General features: G+C 34.9%; 1 protein-coding gene across 19 annotated transcripts in view; it reads left to right on the top strand.

Moving 5' to 3' along the window:
* FSTL5 (follistatin like 5) overlaps positions 1-17995 on the top strand; it is a 386298-nt gene that overhangs the window by 187442 nt on the left and 180861 nt on the right. For all 19 annotated transcript variants that reach the window (XM_069013600.1, XM_069013606.1, XM_069013602.1 and 16 more), the window contains one exon: positions 4467-4715. In XM_069013600.1, coding sequence (XP_068869701.1) covers positions 4467-4715 — 249 coding nt within the window. The remainder of the gene's footprint in view (positions 1-4466; positions 4716-17995) is intronic.

Below are 17995 nucleotides of genomic sequence, written 5' to 3'. Positions count from 1 at the left end.
TTATATTGTTAGGGAAATAAGAAACCAGTCTGAGTTTGTGAGAGGCTACTCAGCATACAGAAAGCCTCTGTGTGTGTGTGTGTTCCAGCCCAGGGCCAACTGTAGAACATGGTGATTCATACTCTCATGAATTTCCAAAATTTCCTTGTGCAACATTTCTCTAAACTGATTAGATAAAAGGATAGAGTATATATTTCTGTGAGTCTTTTGCATGCTAAAACATCAGATTAATTCCCAGCTGTAAATGAATCAAAGCGTGACCTACAACTTTCTCAGCTATGGATGCTGTTGAACTAGCCTTTAAATAGGAAGCCTGTGTGAGGAGTCCCAACTGACAACTTGAATCTGTATTTGTTCATTTTTTTTTCTTAAAAGTTAAAACAATTTCATTTCTCTACTTTCTAGAAATAAAAAACAAAATCTTTATTTTTTGTTTGCTCTTCCATTTGGTATCTCTTTAGAGTTTTCAACTTCCAGAGAATCTGAAAATTCTATGTGACTGCTTTGGCTGTTTTGGGTGTAATAAATTTTTAGTGATAGTTCTTAAAGTGTGATTTTTTTTTTTTTTTTAACTTACAGCTATGATAATTTGAATGTTTCCTTACTTACTATCAGATGGAACAAAGTACATTTTGTTTCCTGTAGTACTGTAGATCCTCTCAGAATGTGTAAATATTACACTTTTTTGGCTGAAAATTCAGAGTACATAGCTCATATGGGTACACGCTTCCCTATTTTTGTGTTGTGGCATTTGAAAAATGTAGATGTGCCTATAATCACATAAGTAATAACAATTCCTGGTAAAGTATTAGCATTCATGGCTAGATTATTTGTCATCCTGACTTCCTGGCTTTCTTAATATTGAATATGCAATGCTGCTTACCTTCTCAGCTAAGTTACTGAATTATATCTAAATATGGGAACCTAAGTTAATCTTGGACTAACTTACTTTCTAAATCTAAGCGCTTAGATAGAATAACAGCCTTCTGAAAAACTTGGTGTTTGTGATGATGATGGTCTCCTGAATGGGTGCTGCACCCTAAGCAGTTTTATCCCAGGAGACTTCTCTACACTGACATTCAAGAAACCCAACCAAAAACTCCTAAAAAACCCCAGCAAACTGAAAAGAACCTCATCCGTTATCAAAGTATCGAAAGTATACCTCCAATAATAATAAATCCAGGAAGGAAAAGTAATGGTCTCAGTTTCCTGATGGTGACTGAAATAGTCGGGTGTTCCTGAATGGGTTGCATGTCGTAGCCCATATTGGTTTAAAATATGGTTTCTCTTTTGTTCATGGCAAGATTCCTGTAGCTTAGTAGCTGTTCTATTCCAAGATTAAAATTATGGAAGTACCTTTTTTGGAAACAAAAAAAGGAAATGAAGGATTTGCCAAATATTGTGATTTTTGCAGTTTGGACCGGAGCAGTGAAAAGCAGCAGAAACTGGTTTTACTTAAGCTGTATTTTGTTTGTTTGTTTTTTTAACTTACATCTAAACCCATTTCTTGATATCTCTCAGTAGCTCTTTAGATTGATTGATTTGTTTACATTTTCATAACGGGGTGCAGGTTTATTTCAAATTTATGTTTGTGAGCATTTTGTTACCTGTTTTGGAATTGCATGGATTTTATTTATTTCTTTGTTGTGAGTGATCTGGTAATCTGGTAACCACTGTTTGGTGGACTGCTTCAGAGTACTCTTTACCTGTTTTTTCTTGAATATGTACTATAAACCACTGGAAACACTACATAGCTGCTCCTTTTCAGTACAGAACAGTGCCTGTTAAACATGCTGAAACTTAAGGCTATAACTTAATGCTAACTGAAGGCTTCAAATTGTATCTGGAGAAAGAATCTTGCTTCTCTTGAGGTTAGTGGGAATTTTACCACAGACTTCAGTTGAAGGAGTTGCATATGCAGTGATGTATGCAAATTTATGTATTGTTTTGGAATAGTTAATGGTGTAAAATGAAGACATACATAAAACGATGTGGTAGCCTGTTAACCCACTGCTTTTGTGATGCCATGTTCCCCTTCCTGCTCCCCCCGCCCTTAGCCTTGGCCACTCCCTATTGGTTCCTGTATGGTTGCAACAAAACATTTCCTAATAAATATGATTTTTCATTAAGGCAGAAAAGTTGCTTGTTTATTGCTGTACAAAATTGGTATTTGTTGACATATGCCAATATTATAAATATCTATATATATTATGTAAATTATTCTCCCTTATCTGAAAGAACGTGTTTTGCATTCAGGCATCAGATTCAATTATAGTACTAAGATGAAGTCCATAGAGAAGTCTTAAATGAGTTCTGTATTCATAATGTACAGCACAGTACATTTTTAAGTCACCACACACCTCTCAATAATTCAGAGCAGTTGTCAGATGGAGATCTGAGATCTTTATCTTCAATTCAGAAAGCAGAAATAATAATGGTTTATGCACTTTTGTCCTCAAACTGTAAAAGTTTCATCACTTCAAAGAAGTTCTTAGATTCTGTAACACGAATACATGACCTGTGCTGTAAAGCACTCTTGGACGTTGTAAAGCTTTATTTGAGCTTAGCTTTAGTATAAGGAAATAGGGAAATTTCGTTTGCATTAATTTCTGTCAGCTAATGACTGTTGCTCATGTATAGTGGTGATACATTGGCACAAGGAGAAATACTTTCAAAAACCTATGGGAAATTTTTAATGTATAATTGGGTTTTCCTGTTTCAAGTAATTTTGGTGTGTGAGCAGTTAAACCCACCATCAGTCTGGTCTGTACATGTGTATAAAAATCACTGGAGTGTAGTTATATCAGCCATACAACACCTGAGGTGAATATGTAGTCCTCTCAACTTTGTGCTGAAATTGTTATCAAGTAATATAGTGAAAGCATGTCATTAGAGCCAAATTTCATGGTTGTGTGCTTTCTGTAGTACATTTGTCTAGAAAATTTGTGCTGTGTGAGAAAGCAAGAAATCAAGGCATGGTTGTCTAATAGACCCATAGTCTTCAGAAGAAAAAGTGGTGAGATTTTATTTCTGCCACTGAAGTGAAGAACGTAAATTCTCAGTGCTTGAAGAAATGTGTGTCAAGCTATGGTAATGACATGTTAATGCTTCACTATGGAAAATGAATCTAGTATGACCAAATTACTACCAAATTATGCATTGTGATTTGCTTCTTCATGCTATTTTTACATGGGTTAGCCAAGGATGGATTCAGCTAGCATGCGAGGATAAAGGAGAGTATTGCAAATAATTAGAATACTAGGTATTTGTTCTGGACATTAGGAGGGTGGAGTGAGAGAATAAAATGAAGTAACTGTGAAGGGCAGTTCTCCCACATTTGGAGATATTTTAGTATTTTTATACATATTTTATGACACAATTATGTTTTCAGGACACCTGTTTAATTGATAATTGGAATTGACAATTCTGCTTTCATTTTCACATCATACCCTTTCTCTTGCCAAGAAGCCATAGGTATTCTATGGCAGTCGAAATGGAAACTGAGGATATAATGAGGAAATATTACTGTGCACTGAACTTCCCCTTTCACCAAGAGATCTGCTACTGACAAAAGTACTTATCTTACATGGTGGCAGCAGCACAGATATGATAGAAAGTGGACAGGTGATTTTGGTAGCCTGATGTAGACAATCCATTTCCATGTTTCAGGAGCAGAAGGAATTGCAAGTTGTGGCCAGCACAAATGCCTCTATTTCTACTGCAGCACTCTTAAAGCTCTGTTCGCTATCCAGATCACATTTGTGTCATTGAAATACCACTAGAAGTTCATGGGTCTCCTTCTAGCCACCATTTGTTTGATATCAGTCCTGCTCTTCATGCTCTGTTTCCTGAAATGTCATTGTATTGCCACCACAGAGGTTTTGTTGGTTTTTTAAAAAATGCTCCATATTGATTAAGAGGCCTTATTCTGCTCTAGTTATTTTCCTGTATCAGTCTCAATGTGTGAATGTCTATTTTATCTGCCTGTTCATGAAGCTTCTGGAAGATTCTATTAATTGCATGGTTTAGTTTTAGGTAGTCCTGCAAGGAGTACAGAGTTAGATTCGGTCCTTATGGGTGCCTTCCAATTTGAGACATCCTATGATCTAAATTCTAGAGAATGCATTGTTCTTACATGCAGTAGTATAGCAATCTTAAGGCAACAAACTTTAATATACTTAAAAAAGTAATTATTTACTATTCATTTTTTAATGAAGAGTAACTCTTGTTGCTAGATCTTGCTCTTAATTACAGTTGGCCTGTGACAATGATTAAAAGTATAAAAGTCATGATAAACAGACAAAATTTGTGTAACATCAGGCTGACCTGTGTTTAATATTAGTCAAGGATGTAACAAAAGACAGTCTCACTTAATTTACACAAATCAATCCTTTTTTTATCTTGCATGTAATTAAGCAAAATGTAATTATTAAATCAAAGCTTTTTTTTTTTTTTCTTTTTTTAAGGGTATCTTGGTCAGGATGGCCATGTTGGATCATGTGAGAACAAGTACTGTGGTCTGGGCAGACACTGCGTTGTGAATGGAAAGACTGGCCAAGCCGAGTGTCTGTGCATGGAGCACTGCAAGCCACATTACAAACCTGTGTGTGGGTCTGATGGAGAATTCTATGAAAACCACTGTGAAGTGCACAGGGCTGCCTGTCTGAAAAAGCAAAAGATCACCATTGTACACAACGAAGATTGTTTCTTTAAAGGTAAGCATGGCTGAAAAATATCTGGAATATTTGCTATCGGGTATGTGTTTTCAAGCTGTTCAATTAAATCTCTATAGAGTCTGCACTGAGTGTACAGTGAGTAAATGACTTGAACAGTTAACACAGTAAGTATTGCACTCCAGAGATACCTTATGGATTTTTTTTTCTGTTGTTTATACTCAATGCTCTGGGCAATCGCCCCTTTTTAACCTGAATAAACCGGTTGTCTCTTGGAAACTAATCTATGGCAGCTTGCCTTACAAATGTGGTTGCTGACCTCATTCATCTGAATGTACTTAGATCTCAAAGCCTGAAAGATATTAATCTTTGTTACAGGAAAAACGGAATTTAGGATTTCAGAGGGGTTTTGGAAGGTTGCAGACCTGTGCTCATATTTGGTGTTGAAGTTGATAGATCAGCAGCTTGTTCATGGCTACATGGGTCTTTCTTGCTTTGAATTTGGATAATGAAGAGTTTCCTTGTGTACTCATCAAAGCATGCACGATTAGTTACTTTTTAATCTTCTGAATGCTAAGAGGTGCCAGCCTGAGTTCTGAGACATACAGCTTATGCTGAGCATTGTATGCTGGCAGTGTCGACCATTGCAACATGCTCTTTTTTTCTATAATTTGAGCACACCTTGCAGGTTTCTGGAACTCTGCCAATGCAGACCTTGAATAAGAATATTTGTGAGTACTTTGACAGATTTTGAGTGTGTTTTCCCTGGTTAAAAAAGATGGATAGTTTTGATGGGAGGGGAAATTTTTTAATAAGGCCCTTTTTTATTAGTCTATCTAGTGCCTCATAAAAACATGTTAAGCTCAGCAACTTCATCAAAAATGCTAAGGTACAGCTATCCATAGATTAAACTGGAGGTGTGGAAATCTAGCAGCAACTACACATATAAGTAATAGTGAAAGTTTAACTTTGCTTAAAACTAACTGTGGACACTGTTTAAAATTGATATATCATCACAATATGTAGGCTTTAAGTAAGTAGCATATGTTCTGAGGTAGTGTAAGATTAAAATGGGATTCTAGGAGTAACAGATAGGGCTTGTAGGGAATGGTTTGTGCAATAACAACAAAACATGAATGCTGCCATCTTAACAATCACAATCTCTTTAAAAAAGAACTTCGATGATGCAGTACTCTGATAGAAGAAATGACAGTAAAAAAACCCAAAATGTTTAAATTTACAGGGCTAATTTCAATTCTTTAGTGTGGTGTATGCAACACAAATAATTTCAGAGCATGTGTGGGAAAAATTACAGCACTGCTACATTTTCTCCCCTTATACAAAGAGAGATTTATTTATGGAAATGAGAAATGAGACAGTACTTCAGGTAGAAATATCATCCAGAGGTTGCGTTAAGTTTTGTTAACTCATCTTTATGGTTTGAATTCACCATGTTTCTTTCACACATTGCTGTGGACAATGGAGTATCTGAATGATGTTCAACTTCATACACCTAATTTAGATGCTGGATTAAAATGTAAAAAAAATTAGGTTTCTCCTTTAGTCAGTTACAGTCTTCAGTAAAGGACTGGGGTATCCGAGGGACTTTGTCTTAGATGCCTTCTGAAAACTGTTATTTATCAAGATACTCAAGTTCTCTAATTTGGGCTTTAACTACATGCCTAGAAATATTGTAAATTATTTCATTTTCTCTCTTCTTTCTCATTTATGTTGACTTCAGTGGTGTTAAACAAATGAGACAGCGACAGTTATTCTTCTTTATATTATTTCATATATTTGGGCCTTATCAATCTGACTTTCTTCTATCTTAACTCCAGCTCCTTCATTGCTGTAGTTGAGCACAGTGCTGTTAAAGCATTTTTGCCTTTCTTGACTATTAACTGTCTTCCAACATCTACTGTATCTATGTGGTAAAGAAGGCAGAAGATGTCAAGCTATTTTTATGTGACTTCTTTCTTTTACAAAACATTTCTAAACTAACCACTAGTAGATTGCCTTCAGTAAAGCTGAAGGTTCTGCCAGTTACAGGTCAAAAATAGTAAAAAGCTAATGGGAAAAAACCCTCAAGGGTGCTACTCCTGGATAGAGAAGGTGAACCCCCATCACTATTAATGGTGTCAGAAGGACGCTGCCATGTGTCCTCGTTAGTTTAGCTGACCTCCTCTAGCACAAATCTCATTTCAAGGACCTGCTTCTGAGAGCAGAAAAATTCAAAAAAGATCAGAAAACAAATATTCTGAGCACTTTCTTCAGGCTTTCACAAAATTCTTTAGAAGAGGCTAGTCCAAACTGGGGCAGAGTGTGAGGGGAAGGAGTGCCTGCAAGATGCTGCTACATGATAGGGTAGTGACTGTCAACAATGACTATATTAAGACAGCAGTTAAGTATTTTTAATTTCTGGTTTACTGGCAATCATTGATTTTCAGATCAAATTACTGTGTACTTAGCTACTTAGCTTTTTTTTTTTTTTTTTTTTTTTTTTTGGTGTATTTTATCTCTGACAGGTCATGCTTTGGGGTAGTTGTGTTTCAAATCCTCATGCTGGGTTCTCTGTTCTCCTTCTTCGGGGGGAAATACTTCTTGATGCAGAAATTTTAAGTTTTAGGTTGGGTATGGAGCTCAAGATGAGAGAAGCCAAGAAATACACCTTATTTAAATGAGTAAGCTTACTAGAAAACACTAGTATTCTGTGTCAGGAGAATAAAATTTTAAAAGCTAATGTTCTATTACCTAATTGACATTACAATAGTAGCTAGGTAGCTATAATTATTTGAATAATACATCTTGTAACCAAATGATTTATAGTTGAGCTCAAACATCGTGAGTTCTACTTAATGGTTTGAAAATTGCCCTTTTAAACACTTACATGATAAGTGGAGTTTAAGGATTGCCTTGCTAAATGAGAGAGATCTTTGGCTTATATGTTGAAACTCCATTAAAATCACTGAGAAATGTGTCTTAGCTAAGCTGTGCATAGAACACAGACAAAAAGCATCAAGTCCTTCACAGAGAGCCATTTCTGAAACATTTGATAAATACATTTTGAGGTAGTGAAATCTGTGTTAAATCTGTATTCTGCTGACATGATTTTTTTTAAACTAAAACTTCAAATTCTGGTCCATTACCTGCTTTTTATTGTAGCTTATTTATTTCGAGAATCATTGGACTCCTTCCATTTTTTCATTTTTTTAAATTCCTTTTCACTTGCTATCTTTATTTCTTCACACCAAATTAAATCACCCCTTTTTCCAAAATACGCGTAGAATACGTGCAAAACAGTAATTGAAGTTGAAAGTCTTTCCTTGATGATTGAGACTGTTATGCAAATGATACATTTTTGACATGGATCAAGATAATGGCCATACTAAATTAGAAATTACTTTTCCTCCACTCCTTCTATAATTATTCCCTCAGTTACTTATTAGCATGTCATGATGCATCAGAAACTGAACGATTTTTCCTACTGGCTTGGTTAGATATTTAGATGCCAATTGTGACCCTGAGAGTTAGTCAATAAACTGTCTCAATTTCTTCCCATATAAAAGCAAAATGAATTCTACAGAGAAGCTAATTACTTATAATCCCCTTTTCTATGAATTTAAATTAGAAGTATTTTGTCTACCTGTAGAGTCCTTTGTTTCCCTCAGGTAAAGTCCAGTGTCCTGTAACTGCATGTTAGAGATTGAAAATTTTGCAATCACTTTCAGAGGAGCTCTCAAGCCTGAACTATCTAAAAAATGTAAAATATTTACGATTATACTAATAAAGCAAGAGAACTCTTTAGAAAATGCTTTGTGATCCAAGGAACTTTCTAAGAATGGTATTCATAGAGATGGTCAAGTGCCAGGATGGTGTGTTCAGTGAGGGGGAAGAAGAGGAAACATAAATGATGAACTAAAGGAAAGGTTAATGACAAACTTCAAAGTTTGAAGCTTAGATTATTCATTAGATCTGATATTGACCATATGAGCTGGGAAGTGTGATATGTTTTGGTACTGCTTTTATTTGCTGGGTGAGTAAGTAGTTTGTGCAGAGCATGAGCACAGGAGCATGCAGAGGCCACCAAGCTCTCTGCTTCCAGTGTCCTGCATGTTCTCAAGCCAGGCACTTTGTGTTTCCAAGCAGCTTCAGCTGGGTGTAAGAAAAGCAATACAAGCATCTGACTGTGTGTTTGACACTATTGACTAACCCCTGGCTCTTGCTAGCCATACCTATAACAAGCATTAGAGGATGGTGATTCAAATGGCCTAGAATTATTTTACTTGGTGTTTCGACCCTTATCTTTATTCTGTGAAGTGGCACTGTGAAATTAATGGCTTTGTGCAGAATGAAGAAGGCTGGAAACATTATTCTTCAGCTTCTCTGAAGTTCAGTTGGACTCATGTGGGACAATGTACTGGGTCATGAATGGCATTCTCAGGACATCAGATAAGGTTCAGTTACAATTTTTTTGTGTTCACTTCTTTTACTCCATTCTCCTAAACCCAGGCCAGTAAATCTAAGTAAGAGTTTAAAAACTTCTCCATGACAAATTCATCTTGTGTTTTCTATGCACCCTGAGCTTCTTGTGTATTTTATGTTATATTTTTTTTCCATACGGTGATACACTCGGTCATTATGACAAATGGCAATTTGCTTTGAATCTTCAGGAATGTAGCAAATACTCCTATATACTTGGAATTTTATAGACTATTTCTGGCATAAAGTTTACTTCATACGTAAGCTTTTTACTTTTAAGTAGCTTCTGTGACATCCTTGTGATATTAACATTATTTTAATCTCTATTTTTGTCTCATTTATCATTTGGTGAATATTTTCCTCTGTTAAAAAGTCTGTGAGCTTCAGATTTCTTACTGCTATTACTAAAATATCTAGGTATCTAAAGACTGCTGCAACATTTGCTTTTCCCCTGACTGTTCCTGAAAGACGAAGTAGAAACTTAGGTTGGAAATCTTGCTCCCAATACTAATCTGTTCAGGGCAGAGGATAAGAGCGGACTATGGACAAATTCAAAGTAAGTATGAGAAAACTGGAAAAAGTTCAGAAGACAGTAGCAGGAATGGCCAAAAGTAGTAAATGGCTTAAAAAGGATATGAAGGCATCTTACAAAATCATCAGGGTAAGCTAAGAGTGGATATGAATAGGCTGCCTTGTATTCCAAGAAAAGACAGAAAAATTATGAAATAAGAAAGCAGGAACAAATTCAAAGGAAGCTTTGGTGTTTGACATACAGCAGATCCTGTGAGTTAAAGCAACACAGGATTTCAGCAGCAGACTGTTAATAATATAGTGTGGAAAGCCTACAGGCTTTTCCTTTTTAAATAGGGCTGGGGGAAATGAGTTGAAGTGAACTAAATACTAACTATACCACAGAAAAGATCTAGAATTCCTTTCTAGCCTCTACAGTGACTTCCACAGGATTAGTTCAAGGATTGTAATTTTAAAATTTTTGTGTATGTTTGATTTGTGCCCTAGGTGATCTTAGACTGGTTCTTAAAATATTGGCACATTCATTTAGAAGCACTGACATTTATTTAATCTTATTTGATGTTCATATACTTCAAAAGCAAGCATTTAAGTCTCTGTCATCTTACCAGTTTCGCTTCAAGAAATATTTAATCTTGTCTCTTATATAAATCTTAAACACATTATTTAAGTTTTCTCATTAGCCAGTCTTTCAAAAGAAATTTTAGGATATGTTAATCTGAATATCAATCCAATGTTTTCATTGCAAAAGAAATTTTGCACTAAGATGCACTTGCTTTTTTACTTTGGCTATCAGTTGGCTTCTCTGTAGAAGTTTTCAAAAACATCATTATTACACTCTTCCTGAAAGCCTGAATTTCTGCGTATAACATCACCCTTAAGGTTGCTGCCAATAAGGTGTCAAGCTTCAAATATCACTCCAGAAGTATGTTCAACACAAGCTGTGTTGTGAAAAGAAATATGAAAAAATCTTTCAGAACTCGAGGATTCTGCTTGATCTTAAAACACATTTGATAGCACATAGGAATTATTAGACTTAGATTACTAATTCAGCCTATGATCTATATATCTTCACTTTAGTGCAACACTTAAAAAATTAATATTAAATCCTGAATTCATGCAGCGATAACATTAGTAATTGCACATTCACAGAGTGGTAAAAATAACTGTTAATGGCAGATGTGCCACTCAGCACTTTGTTGGAAAGAGATGCTCTAACCAATAGAAAACTGGTTCTTTTTAATACCCATTGAAACCATACGAAATTTTAGCACTGTTCCCCTACTCTGCTGTCCCCACACAGTTCATTTTCTTGAGTTGCCTTGCTCATGGCATTTGGAAAACTGGTGTTTTTTCCTCCAACATCTGTGCAAGATTTTCTCAAATATCTCTCTTAAATTCCCCAGTGTTGTCTTAAATTGCTTAAACTAACTGGCACGCAAGGCCAACATATGTAATATCTGCTACTGGATCTGCAGAGGGAAGCTAAATTCAAGGTATTGATGAGAATATGCATATAACAGGCTTAATTTAAAAACAATGTTCAATATACCCTGCTTCACTGCTGTCAGTGATATTGTATCTCTTTGCAATTTAAGTCTCAAACTCTCTCTTTCCTCCTTTGCATTGAATTCATACCTCTAAAACGTTGGATGGGGCAATGACAATCTTGAAACAAGTTACGAATATAGGTTTGGCTTTTTTGACTGGCTGAAGATATACTGCAATGACATCCCTTATTTTCAGTGTCTGGAGCAGTCCCAGTCTTTGTATATCAATTCCTTCAATGCTGGGATAAATCTTTTAATCAGCTCTAAGCTATTATGTATTCTACATTCATATAGTGATGAAGAATCTGTGTTCTCTAGCTAATCTCTGTACAAACTTAATGAAGTTTAAAATTTCTTGTAAGGTCATCGCTGCTGTTTGAAACCACACAAAGAAATGGGTCTGTGGACATCACAGATTTTCAGTGGTAGAAAATTTTAAAACCTTTAATTTTTCCAGTAATGATGTTGAATCTGTTCAAAGAAGCTCTATTAACCTGAAAGCTGAATTCTTAAGTCTCTGTCAAGTCACTGAATCAGACAACCAACATTGTAAAGTCTTCTTCCTTGGAGATACTAAAAACCTGATTTGATTTGGTCCTGGGCAAGCAGTTCTAGGTGGCCCTTCTTGAGCAGGGGAGCAGCACCAGGTAATTTCTTTCTTCAACCTCAACCATTCTGTGGATAAGCATCTCTGAAAAAACATCCTTGCTTCTTATACACCCTCAGCCTGATTTTAAAGAAACAGAATGTAGCACATGGTGCTGAAATTCAGCCAGTAGTTTCTGGTACTGTTGAGGAGGAATTGGAGAGATTAGAGGAAAAGAAACAGAAGCAGAGTTCTGGCAAAGAGTTATCAGTGGACAGGTAGCATTAGAGTCCTACTAGTGCCCTCCTTTCTAACCTGGTACCTTGGGCCTGCAGATAGGGCAGTGCCACTCACAGGATAGATATTCTTTGCTCCCCTGCTTTTTCAGTACTGTCACAAAAGTGTTGATGCATTTCTAGCAATACAAGGATTGTACAGGTATGGTTCGAATCATGTCTCAATTTCTGAGCTCAAATAGCCCTTACAAAAAAGTTTAGGAAGAGGCAAAAAAACCACCACACAAATTCTTTTATGATGTTCTAAAATATATATTGGTATTGCCTAGTATTGAGAATAGAAAATGTGTTTAAAACTGGAAGAAGAAAGGTAACTACTCCATAATGTAGTGGCACTATGGCTGCTTGTACTTCAAACCTAAAACTTCTTGGTGCCAGCTAAAAAACTATTAAAATAGTTAGAGAATTCTTTTTTAATATCAAATTGGTGGCATGGGACAGTGGAAATTATTACACAATAAGTAAAACTAAATTTAAACTGTTTTATCATAAATTTATAGTAAATAAAGGAAGCCTTGTATTCAGGAAGACATTTAAGTGGGATACATAATTTTTAAGTTTAGAGTAAGCTCAAGATCTTAAACTACTGAACATTAGTTGGCCTAATGCAAAGTTTAAAAAGTTTTAATTAAATAACGTCAGAATTATCATTAGGTCTTGTGGGAAATTTTTCTGATGGAACATATTGTTGGCCTTTAAAAATCATTAGCAACTGGATACATACACAAGGCACTGGCATGATATTTGGAATTCAAGTTGGCTAGTGTACGATATACCAACTTAAAAAAAGCCATAGCTTCTTTTACAGAATCTGAGTAATATGGAGAGAAGTAGGCATGCAAAAATGATTTTTAATTTCCATTTCTGGCTCTAGTAGCTAATAGTGGATGGGGTATAAAACAGGGGATAAAAACCTGTCAGTTAAAAGGTTTTCTCTTGTGGTTTGCTATTTACTCTCTTTTAACACAGGATGGTAGATGGGGTTTACAGTAAGCTAAACTAGAAATCTAGCTTTGCCTGTATTTGCTTGGTTTTATTGTGTAGCACCTTAGTAGAACGTGAGAAAGGAAACTGATTCAAAGAAACTTAATCTACTCAGTTGACAACAGCTAGTTGAGGCAAATTCTGTCAATATCTGTAAGTACTGGGGTTCTTTCTTGGAATCTGATAGAAAGTGCAGAAAAGAAATAATGAGATGCAAGAGTCAGATGCTTCCAAATTACGTTTTTTAGTAGATCACTACTGAGATGACTTCCAATTTTTTCCTTTCATTTGTCTCATCCTGTGACTAGAACACATTGTGATACAAAGAAAACTTCCTGCCACCATGCTTGTGATGGCACCTCTCATGTTATTATTATGTTTTTAAAGTTATGGTATGAACAAGTATTAGAGGCAACTAGAAAATAAGTAGCCACAAGCACTTTCTACAGAAGAAGACATGGGCAGTATACTCTGTTAATTGTGTCACAGACAGGTAAATAAAATAAATGAAGTAGCATGATTTTGATGAACATTGAATATATTCTATTTATTGTCAGGACTTGGTAGTTTTTGTATACCTTATTTTAAAAAAATAAAGTATTTATACTACTGTAACCAGAGTTTATACTGTTACTTCTGTAACAGAAAACATTGCAAGCAAAAGATAATAATTTAAAGTTTGACAGAGATCTGTAATTAGTGATTCAATTACAGCATTTTTGTTATGGAATTGTCGATTATACAATACTCCTTTTGAAGTAAACTTCAATTAAAGTAGAGTATATTATCAGAATTTATCCTGAGATAAAACAAATGTGGCTCTTATTTAAATAGATGTAGAATGGCCCAAAGAATCCCTCCAGCTGAAACTGATTTTAAAAGATTAATTTCAGAAAATCAAAGTAAATTTTTGCCTCATTTGGATTTATTTTTCTCCTTGTTTGATTCTGAACTTCTCCCTTTTGCTGTCATTGAAACCAGAGCTTTGTTACTGGTTATCTATAATAATTTCTATGAAATTTATAAAATTTATATTACTTGCAGTTTTTATTTTCATGAAGAAGCTAGTCTTTCTCCTAGACCTTAGCAAATGTGCTTTTCCTGATACTCATGCAGAGAGTAAATAAAATTTGATAAACTGGGCAATGAAATCTAATTAGATCCTTTCGCTTTCTCTTTATCTGGAATGATAATGTGGATTTAATTTAAAATTGTTGAAAGCAAACAACAGAAATAAAAGAAAACAGATTACAGCAAAAATAAGGTAAACTATAGCCCTAAGAAATAAGCTGAAGTAGAGTAACACAAAACTTCCACTCACTAAGAGCGGTGTTTTATATTTTTGCATGTATTTGTATTGGCTTTGGGTGCAATTAAATCCTGAACTATATACTGCCAGGAAAGTTTGTTTCCCTCAGGGCTGGAACAGATGGTGGAGATTCTTTTTTTCTTCTCACCATTTAGAGACCAAGTCTGCTGAATCTCTGCAAGAAAAAGTATTTATGCCAAAGAAAACTGCTGATGTTGGCCTTAAAGCAGTAGAATTCTTATCTGTATTCTCTATAGAGTTATTACTAAGACTCCTGGTAAACAGGCAGTGCACTGAAGTTTTGCTATTAGTGTTTTAATATAGATTTGATATCTGTCTAGTAATGTTTGTTGTACAGAATAGAAAAAGTGCTATTGACTAATAAAACTGCAGGTTTTCACTTAGTATTCAGCCTGTTTGTCAGGATATTTCACTGTGCAAGGAGGAGGCTGTGAATTAGCATTTCCCAGTTATCACTTTGATAATTAGAAGAATAAAAATCTAAATGCATGGAGAATAGCAGAAGTGTTGTTAATGATGAGCACTCCATACTCTTAATCCCACCTGGAAAATGAGGAAAAAACACTCCTGGGATCTAATAAAATGGAAAGCCTCGTATATCAGTAAAAAAAAAAAAAAAATCAGAAAGAGGGAAAAATATCCTTGTGGTGTTAAGTACTAATTATGGTCAAGAAGTTTCATTAGTGCTACTAAATTTAAGACAACTGCTGATTGGATCAGTTCTTTGTTATTTTCCTGTTCTGTCTTCTCTTTTATACAAGTCCTTGCCATTCAAACAGAACATAAAGATTTTTATTGGTCCCTTATGATGCAAACTATAGTTGTACAATCATCACTTTAGAATATGAGCTCTGTGTGCTCTTAGATTTGCTGTCACTTTATCACAATTGTAGAAGCATCTTGAAGTGTATTTGCTTAAGCAGATGGTGAATGGCCGCACTGGGAATATATCTATCTTCTTTACTGTATGATGAAGTTTTAGAGCAGACATTTTAGCTATGGTAGTTGGAAAAACATACTTTTGTGATAAATCTTGTAGGAAAAAAAAACTGGTAAAAGATTTAAAAGGCCCTAATAATACTGAGTACCTGAAATCCGTATAAATGAGATAGTTGAGTGAACACAAATGACACGTACAATATATAAGAATTTTAATGCTTTCTTTCATTTTTGCAGTATTTTATAATTAAACATTTTTAAAGGAAATTAAAACTTATGTGTTTCAGATTTTTGTTCACAAAAAATCCCAAAGTGCTAAGGATTACTGTGGGGTAGGGAAAACCTTCTAGTTTATATGGGAGTTTCTCTGACACTATTCTTCAGTGATCTCAGGATCTAATTCAGTCTTCCCTACTGAGTCTAATGAAGATTAGATTCATTGAAATCAATCACTTGATGAATATTTCTTATATTGCAAGCATGGAAGATGTAAAAGGGAGCCCAAGGCAGAAAATACTGGGTTAGAGGTTTGAAATAAATAAACCATAAAAAACCAAACAAAAACAAAGAAAACCCCTTCCTCAAACCTGAAAAAACTATTGAAAACACACTGTTTTTATCACTAGTGTGATGTAAACTTGAATGTTGATCTGAATTGATCTCAGGATTTGCCTGAAACATAAATCCAGTTGATTTGGCAAACACCACAGCTGGTGGCAGATCCTCACTTATATTGGATAGGGTTTACTTACTGTGTATGTTTTGGAAATTTACCTCACAGTTTAACTAGCATTTTAAAGATTTTCTTGTATGACTCCTTTAAAATATTAAAAAGTTTAGAAGTATTCTGAGAATGGTGATGCTTTTAAAAAAGTAGAGTTAGACTTGCTTTGCTTATGTCCAGTATTTGTAGAGAATAAGTAGTTGAAAAACAAACCAAAAGGAGAGATCAGAAGAGACTCCTATGGCATTACATGTGCTTGTTGTGATGGTTTGGATTTTCTTGTTTGGTTGGTGTCTTTTTTTTGGGGGGGTTTTTTTGGTTGTTTGTGGGGGGGGGTTTGGTTGGTTGGTTTTTTTGAGGGTTTTTGTTTTTTGGGGGGGGGTTTGCTTTGTTTGTTTGTTTTGTGGGGTGTTTTGGTCTTAGTACTGCTTATATTGGACTCTGGAAATAAATAGAGACATTTTCATTAATCTTTGCCCTCAGTGGACTTGAATTAAGGTATAGTGCTGCTGCTATAGGCAGCAGGAAGATCAGATATACCAATGATAGAAAGACAATAATAGGTTAAGTCATGAGTTAGCAGTTGATGGGGGACCCAGGAGTACAAATGAAGTAGCCAGTTATAAATTCTTACAAACTTTATTCATTTTTGTAGTTCACAGATAAATGAACGTAAGTCTAAGTACAATATGTACAGCCATTAGAGTTGACTTGGTATTCTCTTTGTATAACCAAACTATACATTCATATATTAATTACTTTGACATCAGTTAAAAAATCTCCCACTTCACTCCAAAAATAGTGTTGAGAAGAAAAGAAAATCATTGCTTCATTTCTTTATTTGTTTTACTCTCTATGCAAGTATTAGTGGTGATGGTGGCAATGAAGACACTTTTAAGCCTCATGGGATCTGGGTGTTTGTCATAATATTTCTAATTCGTACCGTGAATTATGTGTGGATGGGGCCAGTCTATGGTGCCTGTTTTGCACACTTGCTTCTGGAAGACGAAAATCTGGGTATGTAGGCTAAAATCAGTTGTTTTCCTGAACAATGCTGTTGTTTAGATGATCAAAAGGCTGAGGCACTAGGATGCATTGTAGAAACATTTCTAGTCTACATGTAATAAGTATATTTTCCTGTATAAAATTTTTTAAAAAACATTCTGGACCTTGCTTGAAATACAGAAATTTTTGACATGAGAAGTGAATGGTGGCACACGAGAATCTGATAACACAAAAAATTCATGCAGAGTTCACCTGATCAAGCTTTGGTATTTGCAGTATTTAAATACTCTTTTCTATTGCATAATTTAAGGAGTTGAGTTTTCAGTGCAGAAGATTGAATAAGGTATTATTATTTCAAAGACACAGGGTAAATCAAACAATAAAGGATCTTAATTCTCTGTCTCTTGTAAAAGAGAGTGAGTGTACATAAGATTACAAGTGAAGGTGAGATAACTTCATTTTAATATGGTAATAATTTTTATTTGTTTATTGGACTGATGGAAAAGAGGAGGTTCACTTTGCAAGAAGTTGAATGCAAATGTAACAGAAATTACTTGTGGAAGTAAAAACTAACAGGAATATTCTCAGAAAATTCTTCCATTGTTACTTTAAAAAAAATTATTTAAAATGACAACTATTTTTTTTAATTGTAAGAGTGGCAGAAAACAGATGGACAAAGTTTTTCATTGTATAGAGTAGATGCAAGAGTACAAAGCTAGGATGATCAGTCCCCACAACCTGTAGAATAAGGCCTAGTAACTTCCCAGAAATTACATCAGTTTAAATTTGTTTACAATTTTTATTTATAAGGAAGTCATAAAAAAAAAAGGAGAGAAAATCTTTTTCACAAAAAAAAAGGTCTCTATAAAAGCTAAGCATGCAGAATGCAGAGATCCATCTC

This window comes from Aphelocoma coerulescens, chromosome 4, assembly GCF_041296385.1.
Source record: "Aphelocoma coerulescens isolate FSJ_1873_10779 chromosome 4, UR_Acoe_1.0, whole genome shotgun sequence".
Classification (NCBI taxonomy): Eukaryota; Metazoa; Chordata; class Aves; order Passeriformes; family Corvidae; genus Aphelocoma; species Aphelocoma coerulescens.
Note: the sequence above shows the minus strand (reverse complement) of the source record. Positions and strands in the feature narration are given on the sequence as shown.